The following is a 17,276-nucleotide window of genomic DNA, read 5'->3' on the forward strand; positions in this document are numbered from 1 at the left end:
CAAGATCATAGATCTTGGCTCAAGAATAACCTATCTTCATCACATACAGTGGATCTCCTCGTAAGAGAATTCTAGGTCTCACAAAGTGGATATAGCAGAAAAGTACCTTAAAGAGGGTAAACTGTAGATCAACACCGTTATGATTGTAGAATTTACTGCAAGAATTCTCCACATAAAATTTGGACCAAAACTGACAATGTTTGACCACCGATCATCAAGTAGAAAAACTCAGAAACCTAATCTTTCTCTCTCTATTTCTCTCTCCTCTTCCCTTTGCACGCCACCGCATGCTACACGTTGTAATCTCACCTTGCTTATTTTACCCTTTCTCTCTTACATTTTAATTTCTTTGATTTGGGCTCAAACGACCTAATTGTCCAAGCCCATATATGGACTGGGCCCAACAATTCTTCTTCTCCAGCTCATATGGTGGGTTGTACCAAGCCCGCTCTTCGCCTACATGCTTCAAGCTTCTCCTTAGACAAAGACTTTGTCAACATATATGATCCATTCTCATTAGTATGTACCTTTTCTAACTGTAATTCTTTCAACTCAAGCACATCACGAATCCAGTGATATCTCGCATCAATATGCTTGGATCTAGAATAGTACGTTGAATTCTTGGAGAGATGAATGATGCTTTGATTGTCATAGTAAACAGTATATCCTTCCTGTTTCAAGCCCAATTCCTGTAAAAACTTTTTCATCCATAAAGTTTCCTTGCAGGCTTCAGTAATTGCTATGTATTCTGCTTCTATGGTTGATAGAGCAACACACTTCTATAACTTAGACTACCAAGAGACTGCTCCTCCTGCAAATGTCATCAAGAATCCCGAAATGAACTTCTTGGAATCAATATCACCTACCATGTCTACATCTGTGTAACCTTCTAACACAGGTTCATCACTGCCAAAATATAAACATAACCTGGAAGTCCCTCTTAGATATCTTAATATACATTTCACTGCTGCCCAATGTTCCTTTCCAGGATTTGAGAGAAATCGGTTGACAACTCCAACTGCATGAGCTATATCTGACCTAGTACAAACCATAGCATATATCAAACTGCCTACTGCAGATGAGTAAGGCACTCTGGATATTTCATCTTTTTCTTTTTCACTTGTAGGACATTGTTTCGAACTAAGCTTGAAATGATCTGCAAGTGGAGAACAAACTGCTTTGGCTTTACTCATATTGAATCTTTCAAGAACCTTTTCAATGTAAGTCTCCTAAGATAGCCAAATCTTTCTTTTCTTCCTATCACGAAGAATCTTCATGCCAAGTATTTGTTTCACCGACCCCAAGTCTTTCATGGCAAAAGATTTACTTAGCTCTCTTTTAAACTTTCTAACTTTTCCAACATCATGGCCAACAATTAGCATATCATCAACATATAACAGTAAAATAATAAAATCATCATCTGAAAATTTCTTCATAAACATACAATGATCAAATGTGGTTCTATCATACCCTTGGTTCATCATAAAGGAATCAAACTTCTTATACCACTGTCTAAGTGCCTGTTTGAGTCCATATAAACTTTTCTTAAGCTTACATACCAGATTTTCTTTTCCCTTGACTTTGAAATCTTCTGGTTGCTCCATGTAAATTTCTTCTTCTAAGTCACCATGAAAAAATGCTGTTTTTACATCAAGTTGCTCAACTTCTAAATTCAAGCGGGTAGCCAAACCAAGAACAACTCGGATAGAGGACATTTTCACAACTAGAGAAAATATTTCTTTAAAGTCAATACATTTCTTCTGACTGGATCCTTTCACAACTAGTCGTGCCTTGTATCTTTGTTGTGAGCTATTATTTTCAGTTTTCAATATATAAACCCACTTATTCTTGAGAGCTTTCTTCTCTTTAGGCAATTTTATCAAGTCATAAGTGTGGTCCTCAAGCAAGGATCTCATCTCTTCTTGCATAGCTTTTACCCACTCATTCTTATACTCATGAAGAATAGCTTCTTGGTAAGTTTCTAGCTCTCCCCCGTCAGTAAGCATAACATACTCATGTAGAGGATATTTGGTAGAGGGTTGTCGCTCTCTAGTGGATCTTCTCAATGGAATCTCAATTAATGGTGGAAGTGCTTGTTCAGTTGGTTTAGCATCATCAACTGTAGGAGTATCATCACTTACATTCTCACTATGATCTTCTTCTTCATCTCCCCCATGATCATCATGAACTACAGGTGAAGGAATTGGACCCAAACTCTAAGGAATATAAACAGAGGTTTCTGGCTTCTCAATATTATCACCATCATCAAACAATTGGTCTTCAAGAAACACAACATCTCTGCTTCTAATAATCTTCTTGTTCACTGTATCCCATAATCTGTACTCAAACTCTTCATAATTATATCCCAAGAAGATATATGCTTTTGCCTTATTATCAAGCTTGGACATCTCATCTTTGGGAATGTGAACAAATGCTTTACACCCAAAGACTCTCAAATGATTATAAGATATATCTTTTCCTCTCCATACTCTCTCTGGAACATCACATTGCAGAGGAACTGATGGAGAAAGATTTATCAGGTCAACTGTAGTTCTCATAGCCTCCCCCAAAAATGACTTCGGTAACTTGGCGTGAGAAAGCATACACCTAATCCTTTCTTCAATAGTTTTGTTCATCCTTTCTGCCACACCGTTCTGCTAAGGAGTTTTAGGATCTATTTTCTCAAGCTTGATTCCATGAAACCTGCAATAATTCTCAAAAGGACCCCTGTACTCGCCACCATTATCTGATCGAATACACTTTAGTTTTTTGCTAGTTTCTCTTTCAACACTGACATGAAACTTCTTGAAAACATCGAGTACCTGGTCTTTAGATTTCAAAGCAAAAGTCCACACTTTTCTAGAATGGTCATCAATAAAAGTAACAAAATAAAGAGCACCTCCAAGAGTTCTAGTTTGCATAGTACAAACATCAGTATGAACTAAATCAATAACATTTGATCTTCTAGATGATGGATATGTCTGAAATGCAACTCTATGTATTTTTCCAACTAAGCAATGATCACAAGATTTAATAGATGTACCTTGGTAAGAACTACTTTCTAACAAGAGTTTGAAGTCACTTCTCACTTATATGTCCAAGCCTCTTATGCCAAAGATCTATACTTTCACCTTTCTGAATTGCATTAATCTCTCTTTTGTGTAGCTTAGCTTCCATGACATAAAAAGAGTTAATCTTCTTTCCTTTTGCCACAATCAAAGAACCTTTAGTGAGTTTCCATTTGTTTTCACCAAAATAGTGTGCAAAACCCTCATCATCAAGTCTACCTGTAGATATCAAGTTAAGACGAATATCTGGAACATGCCTTACATCTTTGAGTATCAATTTGCTCCCAATACTGATCTCCAAGCAAATATCTCCAATGCCCACAATCTTAGATGTACCACTGTTTCTCATTCTGACATTACCAAAATCACCAGCAGTGTAAGATCTAAAGAAATCACCATAAGAAGTAACATGAAATGAAGCACCAGAGTCAATTACCCAATTACTGTCCTGAGCTTCAAGACTAACACAACCTTCATCACAAACAATAGTGATATTACCTTCAGCAACAACTGTATTGGTCTCTTTCTCATTTTTCTTCGTTTCATTCCGTTCTCGCTTCCAAAACCTATACTCTTTCTTCATGTGACCGGCCTATTATAATGAAACATTTGATATCTCTTCTAGACTTAGATCTTCCTCTATATCCATGTGGATTTCTGCTATGACTTCTTCCACGTCTTTCTTGTTTTTCAGTAACAAATGCACCAGAAGAAGATTCACCATATTCTTTCCTTCTGGCATCTTCATTTAGCAAACTGTCTTTAACCATATCTATAGTTAGAGTCCCCTCTGGCGTGGAGTTACAAATAGTCACCACATACGTTTCCCAACTTTCTGGTAAAGAGCTGAGAAGTAATAGTCATCTCATCATCTATATTCATTTTCATAGCAACCAACTTATTTGCAAGACTCTAAAATAGGCTTATGTGCTCAACAATATTACCACCATCCTTATACTTCAAATTTACAAGTCTTCTAAGGAGAGAAATTCTATTTCCCACTATCTTTTTCGCAAAGAGATTTTCTAACCTTTGCCAAACAACATCAGCTCTGGTTTCATCCGAAATATGCTCATGCAAGTTTATATCCATCAATCTTCTAATATAGGCAATAGCTTTTCTATGTTAAACTTCACATTCTTCATCGTCCATAGTAGAAGGTTTATCTTTAACTTTGATAGGCTTATACAAATTTTTACAATATAGCAAATCTCTCCATCAGACGCCTCCAAGTGGAATAATTTGATGAGTTCAATTTAATCATACCATTTGACTGCTCCATTTTAATCATACGAGAAAAACTAGCACCAAACAACCTATTGCTCTGATACCACTTGTTGGGAAAAACCTATTAAAACGAAAATCTAATCTTTTTCTCTCTATTTCTCTCTCCTATTCCCTCATGTCGTCGCACGCTGCACGCTGCAATCTCACCTTGCTTATTTTACCCTTTCTCTCTTACTTTTTAATTTCTTTGATTTGAACTCAAACGACCCAATTATCCAAGCCCACATAGGTCGGACCCAATACTACTAACAAAGTTGCTAGTAAACATAATAAAAACAAGCATGGTATCGTAATCCACATCATCTTTCCAAGCATACTTTGACAATCGATTGACTGATTGACCCAAAGACATACTCGACACGACACAAATATGAAGTCCGATGATATATTCTTCGATAATTGCTTCGATATAAATATACTTTAAAAAAGTCATTAACTTCTATAACTCATATTCTCACTTGACATATCAAATAAGTTTGCATATATTTCTCGATATGTTCTTCAATATCGATCTTTGGATAGTAGAATTCTCTTTCTTTTTCTCACTCTCTCTCTCTCTCTCTCTCACTCTCTCATAGAGTAAGCAATTGGCATATGTGGAGATGATCTTTTTGAAAAGTATTATGATACCCTCTTAGGAGTTTATCAAATCATCAATCCAAATAGCATATAAATGAGTTGCTCTTGGATCTAAAATTATCCATTAGCTATTTCAACATCATTGTTATAAAAGATCATGATAAAGAAGAATAATATTTCTGTTTTTATATCTTCAATCAATATATGATTCAAGGATCAATTATAAATAGCTGATTTGATAACGTGATTTAAGTGATTGATTGAGAGAAATATTTCCCTCAAAACCTATATTAAAAAAATCATTCTTTTCATAATTTATTTCTCTTTTTGACTATCATCAATGGTGCATCTTTGAGCTCATTACTATAATGTGTAAAAATTACATCAAATGAGATAGATAACTTTGCATGTAAAATGAGACAACTTGCTCTTCCATCATCTCGACATCCACAAAATCTTCTCGCAGAGCTCTACTTTTGGGTGGGTGAATTCGTGGTCACATCTTGTCAAGCGAGAACATGGAGTCAATCAATATGGATGCGTCCAAGAAGAGTATGAGGAAGACACAGTTGCCGTGAGGGTGATGGATAAGACTCCACCATTCATGCAAGGCTAGGGGAGCACCCAACCAGAAGTGACTCTCTCCCTCCCCCTACAGAATAAATATACATGTAGCAGTAGATTTGTAGGTGGTAAGGGTAGAGGCTGAGGAGGGTGTTTCCACCAGGCCAACACAAGCAGCCAGGACTTAGATTTCAGTTCCGAGGACGGTGCATGTTCACCTCTTGCATGGCTGAAGTGACACTCATGGTCTCAAGAAATGTTCTCTCTTCCTTTCTTCCCTCTTTGGAGGACAGAAGAAGAAGAAGAAAGAACTATTCTCTTTCTTTTCCACCTTCCCAGAGATCAAAATTCTAACCTTTTACTTTGAACACTACCTGCTTATTCGTAATTATCGACTAACTTGAACATCGATAAGAGCTCATCATCAAGTTTGCCTCGATGCTAATATCTACAAGTCGGATATCCGAATAAGATTGTGTTTTCAATGAGCGATAGATTCGATCCAACTGACCTCGATTGGATCGACTTAGTCTAGCACTACAAATAACCATATTCGACATCAACCCAACTAAAACTGATTGTTGCATATGATCTCATGTATCGATGGTTTACGTACAGACATCCTCGACAGCGAACAGCATGGGGATGAACGAGGAGGGAGGAAGATGACACCAAGGACTCACCCTTCCTCCGCCACCATCTTTCCATTGAAAGATTCACAAGAATCGAGTGATTCCTTCCTATACACGAATCACAATTGTCTTCTTCACATCAAACATTGAAATATGTATGTTTGTATGTATGTAAATAAACAATAGAGTAGAATCATTTGATGGGTCAAACAGGCCAATTCTGGGCCACCTCAAAAGCCCATTAGACGCACACACACACTATTGAGCCTAATAACTCCATACAAATTTGACCCCAAAATAAAACGAGGCTCACTAAGAAGACATTATATTGGATTCGGATACTCCTCATCCTTGGGGTCAGATTAGATTGGACGGATCTATTTTTGGATTCGGTTAAGCTCGAGATTTTTTCCTCTTTTTTTTATGAAAGAGAAATTTCGTTCACCACCAAAGAGCTATCTATCATTCACATAGTTGCCTTCGAAAACTAAAGGGCTATAACGACGCCTCTGTCTACCCTCCTTTTTAAGCTATCCAAAAGTGCTAAGCCTTCCGCCATTAGAGCGTTGGAGACCTTCCAAGATTTGCATTGGATAACAATCACAACACTGTCAACACATATTTTGTACCTGCAAAAGTATTAGCTGTTGTAAATGGGACATCACAATCCAATATTCAACAAAGAAAACTTGCACAACAATCAGTATAAATATTCTTGCTAGCAACATAAATTTCATCCATATGAAGGCCAATGCCAATATCATTTTTACAACTCCACAAAAAATTAGAAATAAAATTAAGTATCTATCTCGCACACTTTATATATTGGTCTGATGATGATGATGATGATGATATATTACCTACTTATCAAAGGTTAAGGATTCAAAATCTCATATGATATATCTTGAAGGTGTTAGTTAACTTGATTGAAAAAGATATATATTATCGTTTTCTTATTTACCTTTTATTAAAATATATATATACCTATCTTAAATAAGATTTATATATTCTTGCTAGCAATATAAATTTCATCCATAAAAGGCCAATGCCTTACCGGAAAGAATATTGTTTCTACAACTCCATAAGAAATTAAAAATAAAATTATTTATCTATCTAGCACACCTTATATATTGGTCTTATGATAAAATACTAGATCTATTTATGAAAGGTTAAGGGTTAAAAATCTCATATGACATTTCTTGATAGATTATCGTAACATCTTGGACTCGAATCTCGTCTTCATCACTTACTCTTTGTCAAAAAAATATATATACTTATCTTAAATGAGATTTACCCCAACACTAACCCTTAATCAACCAATAAATCAGAACCGAAAGTTTAGGTGTAGTCCCAAATCACAAAACAACTCAATGGGTTGATCAAATATCTTGGATATACCTTAGACAATACGTGTAAACCTAATATCCATGGATTTCTTCTCTCCTTTTTTTAGAGGATTATCCAAAACAATTGGTAGTGGGTGGGGGAAGGACCACATTGCAATGTTCTCAATCGAGCTGCCTGCTCACCGACCGGAAGTTGCGACCATTAGAACTCAAACATAAGCGATGAGGGGAAAAAAAAGTGACTCCCCTCATGCACATCAATCACGGTTGCAATCAAGCAAAGAGTCTTCCGACTATAGATGAGGCTTAGTGCAAGATGGGTGTCATATCTTTGTTGCACCAAAATGTTGTGTCCAAGTCCATTGCCACATTGCATTATCGACCATCATTTCCCCATCAAGAAATATGTAGGAAAGAGGTCCATGATGTTAGCTCTCATGACACATTTTCCTATGTTGAGAATAAAATCTTGGCCAATTTAATCTTTCCATTTGACTCTTCAGAGCAAAAATGTTGATTTTATTAATATCAACACTTTTTATTCCTGCATAATATGCTATGGTTATATATATATATATATATATATATATATATATATATATATATATATATATATATATATATATATATATATATATATATATATATGTGTGTGTGTGTGTGTGTGCACGCGCGGGCATCTTAATGGGAAATTCATACGTGGAAATTTTTAATATTTGAAGAGCATATATGGTAATTCAAAGTTAGGTAATTGAAATATCACTAGTTTATTAATTTGAAGAACACATGCTTGTTTTAGATTAAAAATACTTGATGAGGAAATATATAATTATATATAGGTGGATTTAGGCAACTAATGACGAGGAGAAGCATGTGAAATTGGAGATGATTAAAAAGGACACTTTTGGGAGAAAAACGTGTGCCCTTTTGTAATGGAAAAAGAATGGTGGTTCTTTTGGCTCTTGTGGTAACAATGATGATAGAGATGGGTGTTGATGTTGTCTGTGGAATTCTCTCTCTCTCTCTCTCTCTTCCTTTGGCTACATCATACTTTGTTAAAGTTAACAAGTCACAGAAAGTAGTTTGAATAGTCTTTTGTTCTTTTGTTGTTGTTGTTTTTGTAATGGGAATTTGAGGTTGAGTTGGATGTGTGATGGAAGGAGATGAAGGCAGGCTGTCCTGGTTCATCAATGGCTGCCCTTGCATGCATGTCACATCATTTTTCTCGGACACAGAGAGAGAGAGAGAGAGAGACGGGACAGCTTCAACTAACTGACATGGGAGAATCCTACGGCAGATTTTGGATTTTGCTGTCCCCAAGTAAAGTCGAGCAAAATCCCACCATGTGTGGCGGTGGTCCGAGAGCTTCTTTAAGGTCACCTACCGGTGCGATTCGAGGAATGCTAGTAGTAACTTGTCCGTTCATGTTATCATGATGCATGGGGTCCAACAAAGGGGTAAAGCGAGAAACATTATGTGCCCAAATGCCTTCTCTTTCTAATGCAAGACCTTCTTCCACACACCGCCTAATTTGCCGCTTCTATCACGTATATGATATGGAACTCAGCAATCAAATGATTAAAGTTGGACAGCTAATTATTCGACAAAAGAAATGCTACTATATGTTGAGTTTAACCAAATGAGGATCTCCATACACTAACAACAATCAAGTGTAGATTCAACAGAGGATAAGATGAAAGATAAAAAGAAGAAATATAATTATTCTCACCTTAAGAAAAAGAATATACATATATATGTTTGGTAGCAGCTAGCTGCAAGTTGAAGAAGATAAGAAGCAAAGTACACCACATTTAATATAGATGATATAAGAAACATGATTAACATGCCTGCACCACTTTCTCTAGCACAGATAATGATTAGCTAACATGACATTACATGGAAATGTCATCAAAATGGCAAAGAGGCATGATTTCTTTTAGAACTTATTCTGCTTTGCTTTAATGTCTTGTAGTCTATCACAGCAAAGCTGGAAACTGTTCATCAAAAGCAGTATGTCGGAAAAGAGGGATAAGGTGACCATACGCTTTGGGTGTGTGGTAGCTGCTCTTCGATAAGGCAGATTTATTTTGGTTTGCACTATGATGCCAGTCAAAAGGAGCTATTCCTTTGTTAATACGATATCCAACGATTGGGTATCAATCAAGTTTTGGCATCAAACTGTGCTAAAGCACAAAGACAACATTATATTTGAGACCAAAGTATTGACTTCTCGGTAAATTCATTGGGTTAAATCGCAATCGCAAGAGTCTGATTGGGTTCATTCAAGATATAAATTTTGAAAAATATGAGATAACATTACATGCACAGTATAAATAAATAAAAAATAAAAATTTTAGGATTTTTCATAAAAACGAAGGTTTCATCCTCGTGTGAAAAATTGATGCGCAAAAATCTACAAAATCAAAACTATGCGTATAAAAAAGATGTGTTAAATAGAGAGATCATATATCCCTAGAAACCTATAGATCCATGAGAAAAGATGAATGAGATAACTGTCCTCCTCTCTAGTATTGATTCATACGGTATGAGCTACGAAAATGCTTCTCAAATTGCTGTTCAAATCTCCTCGCTACGCGCACCACGCAATCAAGAAGGGATCGACCCTTCTTGCTGTCCACACGCCCCAAACAGGGGCTACTGGCTAAGGAGGAGAGGAGGAGAAGAGAATAGGAGGTGGCAGCCAAAAGAGGTTTGACTTATGGCCCTTTGGTTCCCTCCTATTTATAGAGGTCACATGTCAACTTAACTATAATGGATCATATCCTATTGGGTACTGGATCTCCATCCAACTACCCAAGCCTCTTAGATTAGTGGGTCTCTACATAATAATATCTCATTGACTCTTATTAGATCTAATTCATATGATACAATAATTCATGAGTTTATTGGCTATCCAATAAGATAGGATTTCTAACGAATATCTCATAATTGAACCTCTACTCATCGCAACACTTACCATATGTGTGTGACCCTCCAAACCCAATATTAAGCAGGCCGTGAGTCATACCTATCAAAACTCATTCTGGCTCAGTAAATTATTATCTTCATAATAATTCACTCGACTCATAGATTGTAAACGTATTATGTCACTACGTCGTAGTCTCTGAACGATACGAGAATCCAATCAATTGGACATGTTTGTCCTTAGTTACCGTGTTTTTATAGTCCCTCATTCATCTAATATTTCAGAGACCGTATACCAAGTATGGTACTGCTAAGTCCATACGGAATCTACTCGAGTCTCGTTCTAATCGAATTCTCCCGAAGAACTCTTTCTCTCTCAATCTGAATGACACTGGCTAGATATTTTTCTTGAGCAAGAACACATAAAATATTCCTCTCATGACACCGAGAGTAGATGATCCTCTATTGATACTCAATAGCTCTCGTAAGATTGCCTATCACTCCTGATGACCAGTTGTACTAGATCTGGAACTTCTATGTTTATAAGAATGAGTAATTATGAGACCAGTCGCCTCTATTAAATGAACATATATACAATACATTAGTCTATCAAATTATCTCGATATCTCTCTTGAATAACCTACGATCGTGATTATTTAAGGATTATGTTTAAAAGTGAATCGATATCATTATCATAATCTCATCTCGATCCAATTTCCATTACACATATCATAAACATTATAAATATATGTCTTATCAAATCGATAATAAGTGACGATTCGATTTCCATTACACATATCTATAAACATTACAAATATATGTCTTATCAAATACATAATAAGTCAATCATGTATGTGATTGACTAGCAATAAATTCTTTCACTCACAACATGTGTACAAAAATATTGGGTTTAAGGGAGAGAAATAAGAAAGGATGAGCATGGAGGTGTAATACAGGAACAAAGTTCAAAAGCACGGTACAGATTTGCAGTGAACAGATGTCGTAGCGAATGGAAAATGGCAACACAAATGGGCACAATGGTTACTGACTCTACAGTTTCTCTTAGCTTACTTTAGAACTGCAAGAACAGTGGGGATTGCAAAGAGACAGAAAGTTCTGATGGCTTTGTAAAGGGTTAGAGGGACAGAGGCAGATATAAGCGGGTGGGGGATGATGGACTCGAACTCCTATGCCCACACGAGTGGTTCTCCATTGAACCCGTGCTTGCGACCACCGGTGTCGACACGTCTGCGCTATATATCAGTCTCAAAGTAAGCACGGGAACACGCACTGAGAGAAGAGAGAGACTCGTGTGGGTCTCTGTTCCACCGAAGGAAGTGTTACTCTCTCTGCAGTCCTTGAGTTGCCATCTTCATGAATACCGAACGACTCCTCGGTTTGATCCCTCCTTTTCTCATTCTGAGGCCTCTTTGTCTTTAAACTTGTCATAGGATCTATTCAGCTCCTCCTTGCGTTGTCTTGGTGTTCTTCCTTTTTCTTCTGAACCTTGGTTCTGCTTCCTGCTCAGATCTTTGTACCCCTCATCTGAGCATCTTGGGCCTTTGATCTATAAATAAAGGAAAGAAATGGCTCCCTACGAACTGCAGCACCCAGGTGAAATGGAGTTGTTCCCTGCAGCACCACCTACCTTTCTTGCAGTTATGGAGGGGCATGAGAATCCTGAGAATGGAAAGAGCTACAACAAAGGCAAGGAGGAAGAAGGTGGTCATGGTATCATCCATGAGACGGAACAACAGCACAAGCTATGCGCCAGGGGCCATTGGAGACCAGCCGAGGATGCCAAGCTCAAGGAGCTTGTCTCTCAATATGGCCCCCAAAACTGGAACCTGATTGCTGAGAAACTCGAGGGAAGATCAGGTACTTGAAGGAAAAGAAATATTCTGATCTTTTCTAGTTTAATCCAGTCCATATATTGGTGAGTTTTGCTGATTCTTATCGGTCTTGTTTCTTCTTGTTTATGGATTTGATTTTGAGCAGGGAAGAGCTGCCGACTGAGATGGTTCAACCAGTTGGACCCAAGGATCAACAGGAAAGCATTCTCCGAGGAAGAAGAGGAGAGGCTTTTAGCTGCCCACAGGCTTTATGGGAACAAATGGGCACAGATCGCCAGGCTCTTGCATGGCAGGACAGACAATGCAGTCAAGAACCATTGGCATGTGATCATGGCCAGGAAGCAGAGGGAGCAGTCCAATGCTCGTAGGAGCCGAAACCCACCTGGTCGCTCCCCCATCTTTTTCCCATCTCAGGGCCAGGCCCTCCCCAGGTGGAAGGAGGTCAGCACCAGCAACAATGCATGCAGTGGTGAATCGAGCATCAGTGGCACCAGAGATGAGTGTGATTCCACATGCACGGACCTCTCTCTCAATTCCCTCACCAGCAGGATTGCTCCCAGCTTCCTCAACAGACGAAGAAGTAGTCCCTCCCAGCAGCCGCATTCTTTTGACATGCTCGATGGTATGACCTCTTCTTCTCCATACTCTCACTATAGTCTAAAACTTTAAATTCATATTCTTGTGTTTCGTATTATTTTTCGACTTTCAAGCTATGCCATGCTCATCAAGTCCCTCGTCGAAAGGTGGCTAGGTGTCACTTTTGCTTTACATCAATCACCATCCACTTCCGATGAATGATCCACGTTACTTTTATGCAGGGTCAGATGAAAAGGTGGTGGCAGCAGCAAGAAATGCATCTTATGAGAAGCTGGGTGACTCCGGTGGTAGCTTTTTCTCTCATGGCGCTCGACCGGTGGCCTACCACATGAGCACTGCTTTGGCTCATGGTCAGAAAAGACATGGGAGGGAGAAAACTCGGCTGCCCTTTATAGATTTCCTAGGTGTTGGAGCAACATAGCAAAGGGTGTCGGTATAAGAAGACTGGGCCTACAGAGCAACAACGTTCGGCTGCTGCTGAAGAACGTCGATCCTTTGTCATCTACCTATGCCTCTCGACTTTGTTACTGAACTTATCCTGTGAGCTTCTGTTGCACACATCGAATCAAGTGTCACGATGCTTCGTCCTTCCGAGTAAGGTCTGGTCACACAGGAACTCAAGTAGTCTTTGGTAGATCGAAGCACAGTGTCCTTGCTATGAACTTTAACCATATGATTCAACCTAAGAACAACTTTTTTCGACACTGAAGTCAGAGACGTACGTCTCTGACCTCTCCGACGATGACTGTGCCTTTTACCCCCTCGAAGCAGCTTAGTTTCCGAAGGTTAAAAGGATGGACGGTGACACCTATTCATTCCCCTACACCATGTCCTCAGCTAAAGTCTCTCGTTCCCACCTGAATCGGAGGAGGGTTGGTCATCATCCCACTGCCGACATCTGGTGTGCAGAGGCTTTTTGTGTTGTGGTTTTACCCTCCCCACCAACTATGAAAGCTGTTAGGTGCTTGGAGGCACTGACTGATCCCTGACAGTCCCGGGTCTCCCTACCTGACAATCATGGTGGTGAACAGGTACTTCCAAGGAGAAGTAAAACAGGGCACACAACACTGTGACCACACTCTTCGAGAGTGGGTGTTCCTATTGACCTGGTTCAAACAATAGAAACAAAGCATTGGAGAGGAAAGGAACGATTTAAGCAGCTAAAGTAGGATTCTCATTCCTGCAAATAGTTACAGGCAGACAATCTTGTCAGGTGTAAAGTTACAATTTCTAAAGCTCAAAATATTAAATTCATGCAATCACGTATTTCTAAGGTTTCATGAGAGCTTTCAATTTGCATAGAGAGAACTATTCCTAGAGCAGATATATGTATGGGGTATGGTGGCTACTCAACATAGTTATCAAATCTGAACTGGATTCATCATTTTGATCTAAAAAATAATAATAAATCAAGCTTTTGATAGGTCCAGCTTATTAATTGAATCATCTTTGACTCCGTAACAAATAAAGCATCCCTACATATAAAAGTTTAATCTTTTTTAAGGTATTGAATCATCTTTTTTTAGTATTGAAAAAAAATCGATGGCATCTTAATCAACCTAACATAGTTCAGATCCGCGTCTTAGACTCATGTTCACGTAAGTAAGGGGGGAGACAACTCATAACATCAAGTTCAAACCAAAGGGATAGATCTTATCTCTCTTATGTCATATGATTACCACATGTTAGATGATAATTTGTTGATTATATTTCTCCTATCATTAGCAAAAGAAAAAAAAATCAAGTTTTCTTCTATAACTAATATTGGATTCCTCTCTCATCTCTCCTCTTTTGTTATGTTCATTGACACTTCGGTTATAGCTTTGTCTTATTTTGTATTCTTTATTCTCCATTAGTCACTATTATCGCCTCTCTCTCTCTCTCTCTCTCTCTCTCTCTCTCATCAACTATTTTCACCCTCATTTTCTTTTTCTACTTAGATGATATCGATAACCTAAGGCTTTGTTAAATCGTTGCCCTAACTATGCAACTTAGTTGGAGTTTGATAACAATGCAACTTAGAGACAATGCAGAGAATGAATATACAACTTTAAGAAAATGACATTTACCTGCTTTTGGCAACAGAACGTCCACCATCTTTGCAGAAACCTAAATTCCACAATGCAATAGCTTGGACTGTTAGTAGCATCAGCCTAATAAAAGAAAGTGATATGACACCATAAGACATAGAACAAAGACAAATTGACATGTTATTTTTTTTGCATTTTGCTACTTTCCCATGCATAAAACACAGACATCCAAATAAAGAACCCACTCAACCCCCATGTGTTAGATGCAATCTGATCAATGAAAAGTACAAGAACTATAAAAATATGTTTGCCTTGCTTTATAACAGAGCTAGAAAGCACCAACTAAGCTGAAGCTGCAGCAATTGCTGACTTAAAGGGAAGATTGCCACATCTAAAGACTTCTTTTGAGCTCACCCTAATTAAACTATACAACAAACAGTATCTGGGAAAGCATAAGCATTGCTAGTTATGTCATCTCTTTGATCACAATCCAACGGTCAAACTAAGGCTTGCATTCTCTCCTTTCCAGTACCACACAAGAAAGCCCAAAACGCATTCATGACTCTCCATGGTACTTTTCGGAATGATATGGCCACTTTTCGTCGGTAATGCCATGTTAGCTTAAAACATCTAATAGCAAAAAGAACTACCAAAGGGAGAACAGTCTGCTGAAGAGTCTCTTCTCAAAATAAAAGAAATGAGATCATGATTAGGTGGTTCATGACTATTTCTCATTAATAATGCATCCACAGTGGCTACTGACCACACAAGTGGGTACTTCTAAGTCTCTTGAACTTGTTGAAAGCTCATCCTGTTCGATGATAAAGAAAGAACCTACAGCACAATGTTGCTCATACTCCAGAACAACCAATGGTTTAGGTAGTAGTCTTGAGGCCTACACAATGTCATTTATGGGGTTGGATACTGATTAGTACAATCACAAATCAACATGATGAAGACGAAGCAACAAAAGATTACGAGCATGATGAGAGGAATATCCAACATATGAAGAAAGAACTACCATTTCAGCAGATACGAGCAAACTGTTATTGTAAACAACCTTGAGCCGTGGCTTCGGGAACGACGTGGCTCGGTTCGGGACTGGATGACGGGGGGATCTTCCCGAATCGATTTTTTATTCCGTCGAGGTGGACGGGTGCGGTGTCGTTGTCTCCTCCGAGCGGGGACTTGCCTTTGCGTCCTTGGGGACCGCCGGCTTTCACCTGTATAAAGGTCAGGTCGGGGTCCTCATCCCGACCCCTCCGACGATCAAGTCAGTTAAGGTGAATGGGGTTTTTTATGAAGAAGTCTCCCCCCCTTTTCGTTCGGAATACGGGGGTATTTATAGGGAAGCTTACTGTTTCCTGATGTGCCCGTTTGCAGGGGGCAGGCTGGTAGCGTCTGACATTGGTGTTGGCATGGCGTGGAGAACCGAGCTTGAGCAGGGCATTATTGTTCCTCGGTCGGCGCTCCGATCTGCGTTGACCTGGTGTTGTGAGGCGACATTTGAGACGGCTGACGTCATACGCGTCTTATCGCAGTTATTACCCTCACCATATTCCCCCCCGGAAAGAAGCTATGCGTAGGTTCTCGTCCTGGGAGTCCGATGCATGGCTCCAGCACTGAGAAACTGTCCCTGTTGGCGGTGAACCGATCTGTTATTAGGGGTGCGGATATCGTGGAGGTTCGTAGTCAAAAAAGGGGGGTTGCGTGTGCGGCGGTGATTGCGGGTGGGGTGCGACCGATGGACACTGCTCAGTCGAACAGGTCGGGCAGAGGCCACCATCCCTTTGGACTACTCCGATCTGCTAAACAAACTGTGCATTGTTCTGCCTCCTGCAAACACACTTGCTAGATTGCGACTCCACGTCAATACAACCCCCGTTGTGCCCCTCAAGGCCTAGCAACATGCTGAACTAGTTGCACCCTTCAGCCTCCTACGGACGTATCCTTCACATGCCGAAGAGAAAGTTTCAATGCTCCATGGCGCCGAGTTTCGGCCGCCTTGGGATGGCCACGAACATTCCGTCGTTCGCATACAAGCCCATGTATGAGTACCAAATTCTTCGAGCTAGCAATTCCCCTCACCTTTGTGAGCTTTGCATAACTCTTTTGGTCGTTGAGCAACTCATTCCACCTTGGATGGTCTCATTCTTGCCAAGCGCCTCGCTTGCCTAGAGCACCATCAAGTATAGTTGTCAACGTTGAGCCGTAGCTCAAACTCAGCCATCCCAACCTTTGTGCGCTCCGAATTCTTCCAAGCTTGCCTGTTCTCGTGGTGCCTCTTGCACGAAGGGTTGGTCATTCCACTGAATGCCAATGTTAGATGCCTGCTCCTCTGAGCGACTCTTTTCCCTACATCTCAATGCCCGTTTTCCCTCAAACGGTCGCGCGT

At 39.3% G+C, this 17,276-nt stretch overlaps 1 protein-coding gene across 1 annotated transcript; it reads left to right on the plus strand.

Moving 5' to 3' along the window:
• Nucleotides 1–11,590: 11,590 nt before the first annotated feature.
• LOC104000031 (transcription factor CSA-like) lies at nt 11,591–13,553 on the plus strand. The gene is made up of 4 exons (XM_009421967.3): nt 11,591–11,797; nt 11,930–12,279; nt 12,400–12,876; nt 13,073–13,553. The coding sequence occupies exons 2-4, from the start codon at nt 11,988–11,990 to the stop codon at nt 13,270–13,272; spliced, it is 969 nt and encodes a 322-aa protein (XP_009420242.2). The 5' UTR covers nt 11,591–11,797; nt 11,930–11,987; the 3' UTR covers nt 13,273–13,553.
• Nucleotides 13,554–17,276: the final 3,723 nt, after the last annotated feature.

Source organism: Musa acuminata, chromosome BXJ2-10 (assembly GCF_036884655.1).
Source record: "Musa acuminata AAA Group cultivar baxijiao chromosome BXJ2-10, Cavendish_Baxijiao_AAA, whole genome shotgun sequence".
Taxonomy (NCBI): domain Eukaryota; kingdom Viridiplantae; phylum Streptophyta; class Magnoliopsida; order Zingiberales; family Musaceae; genus Musa; species Musa acuminata.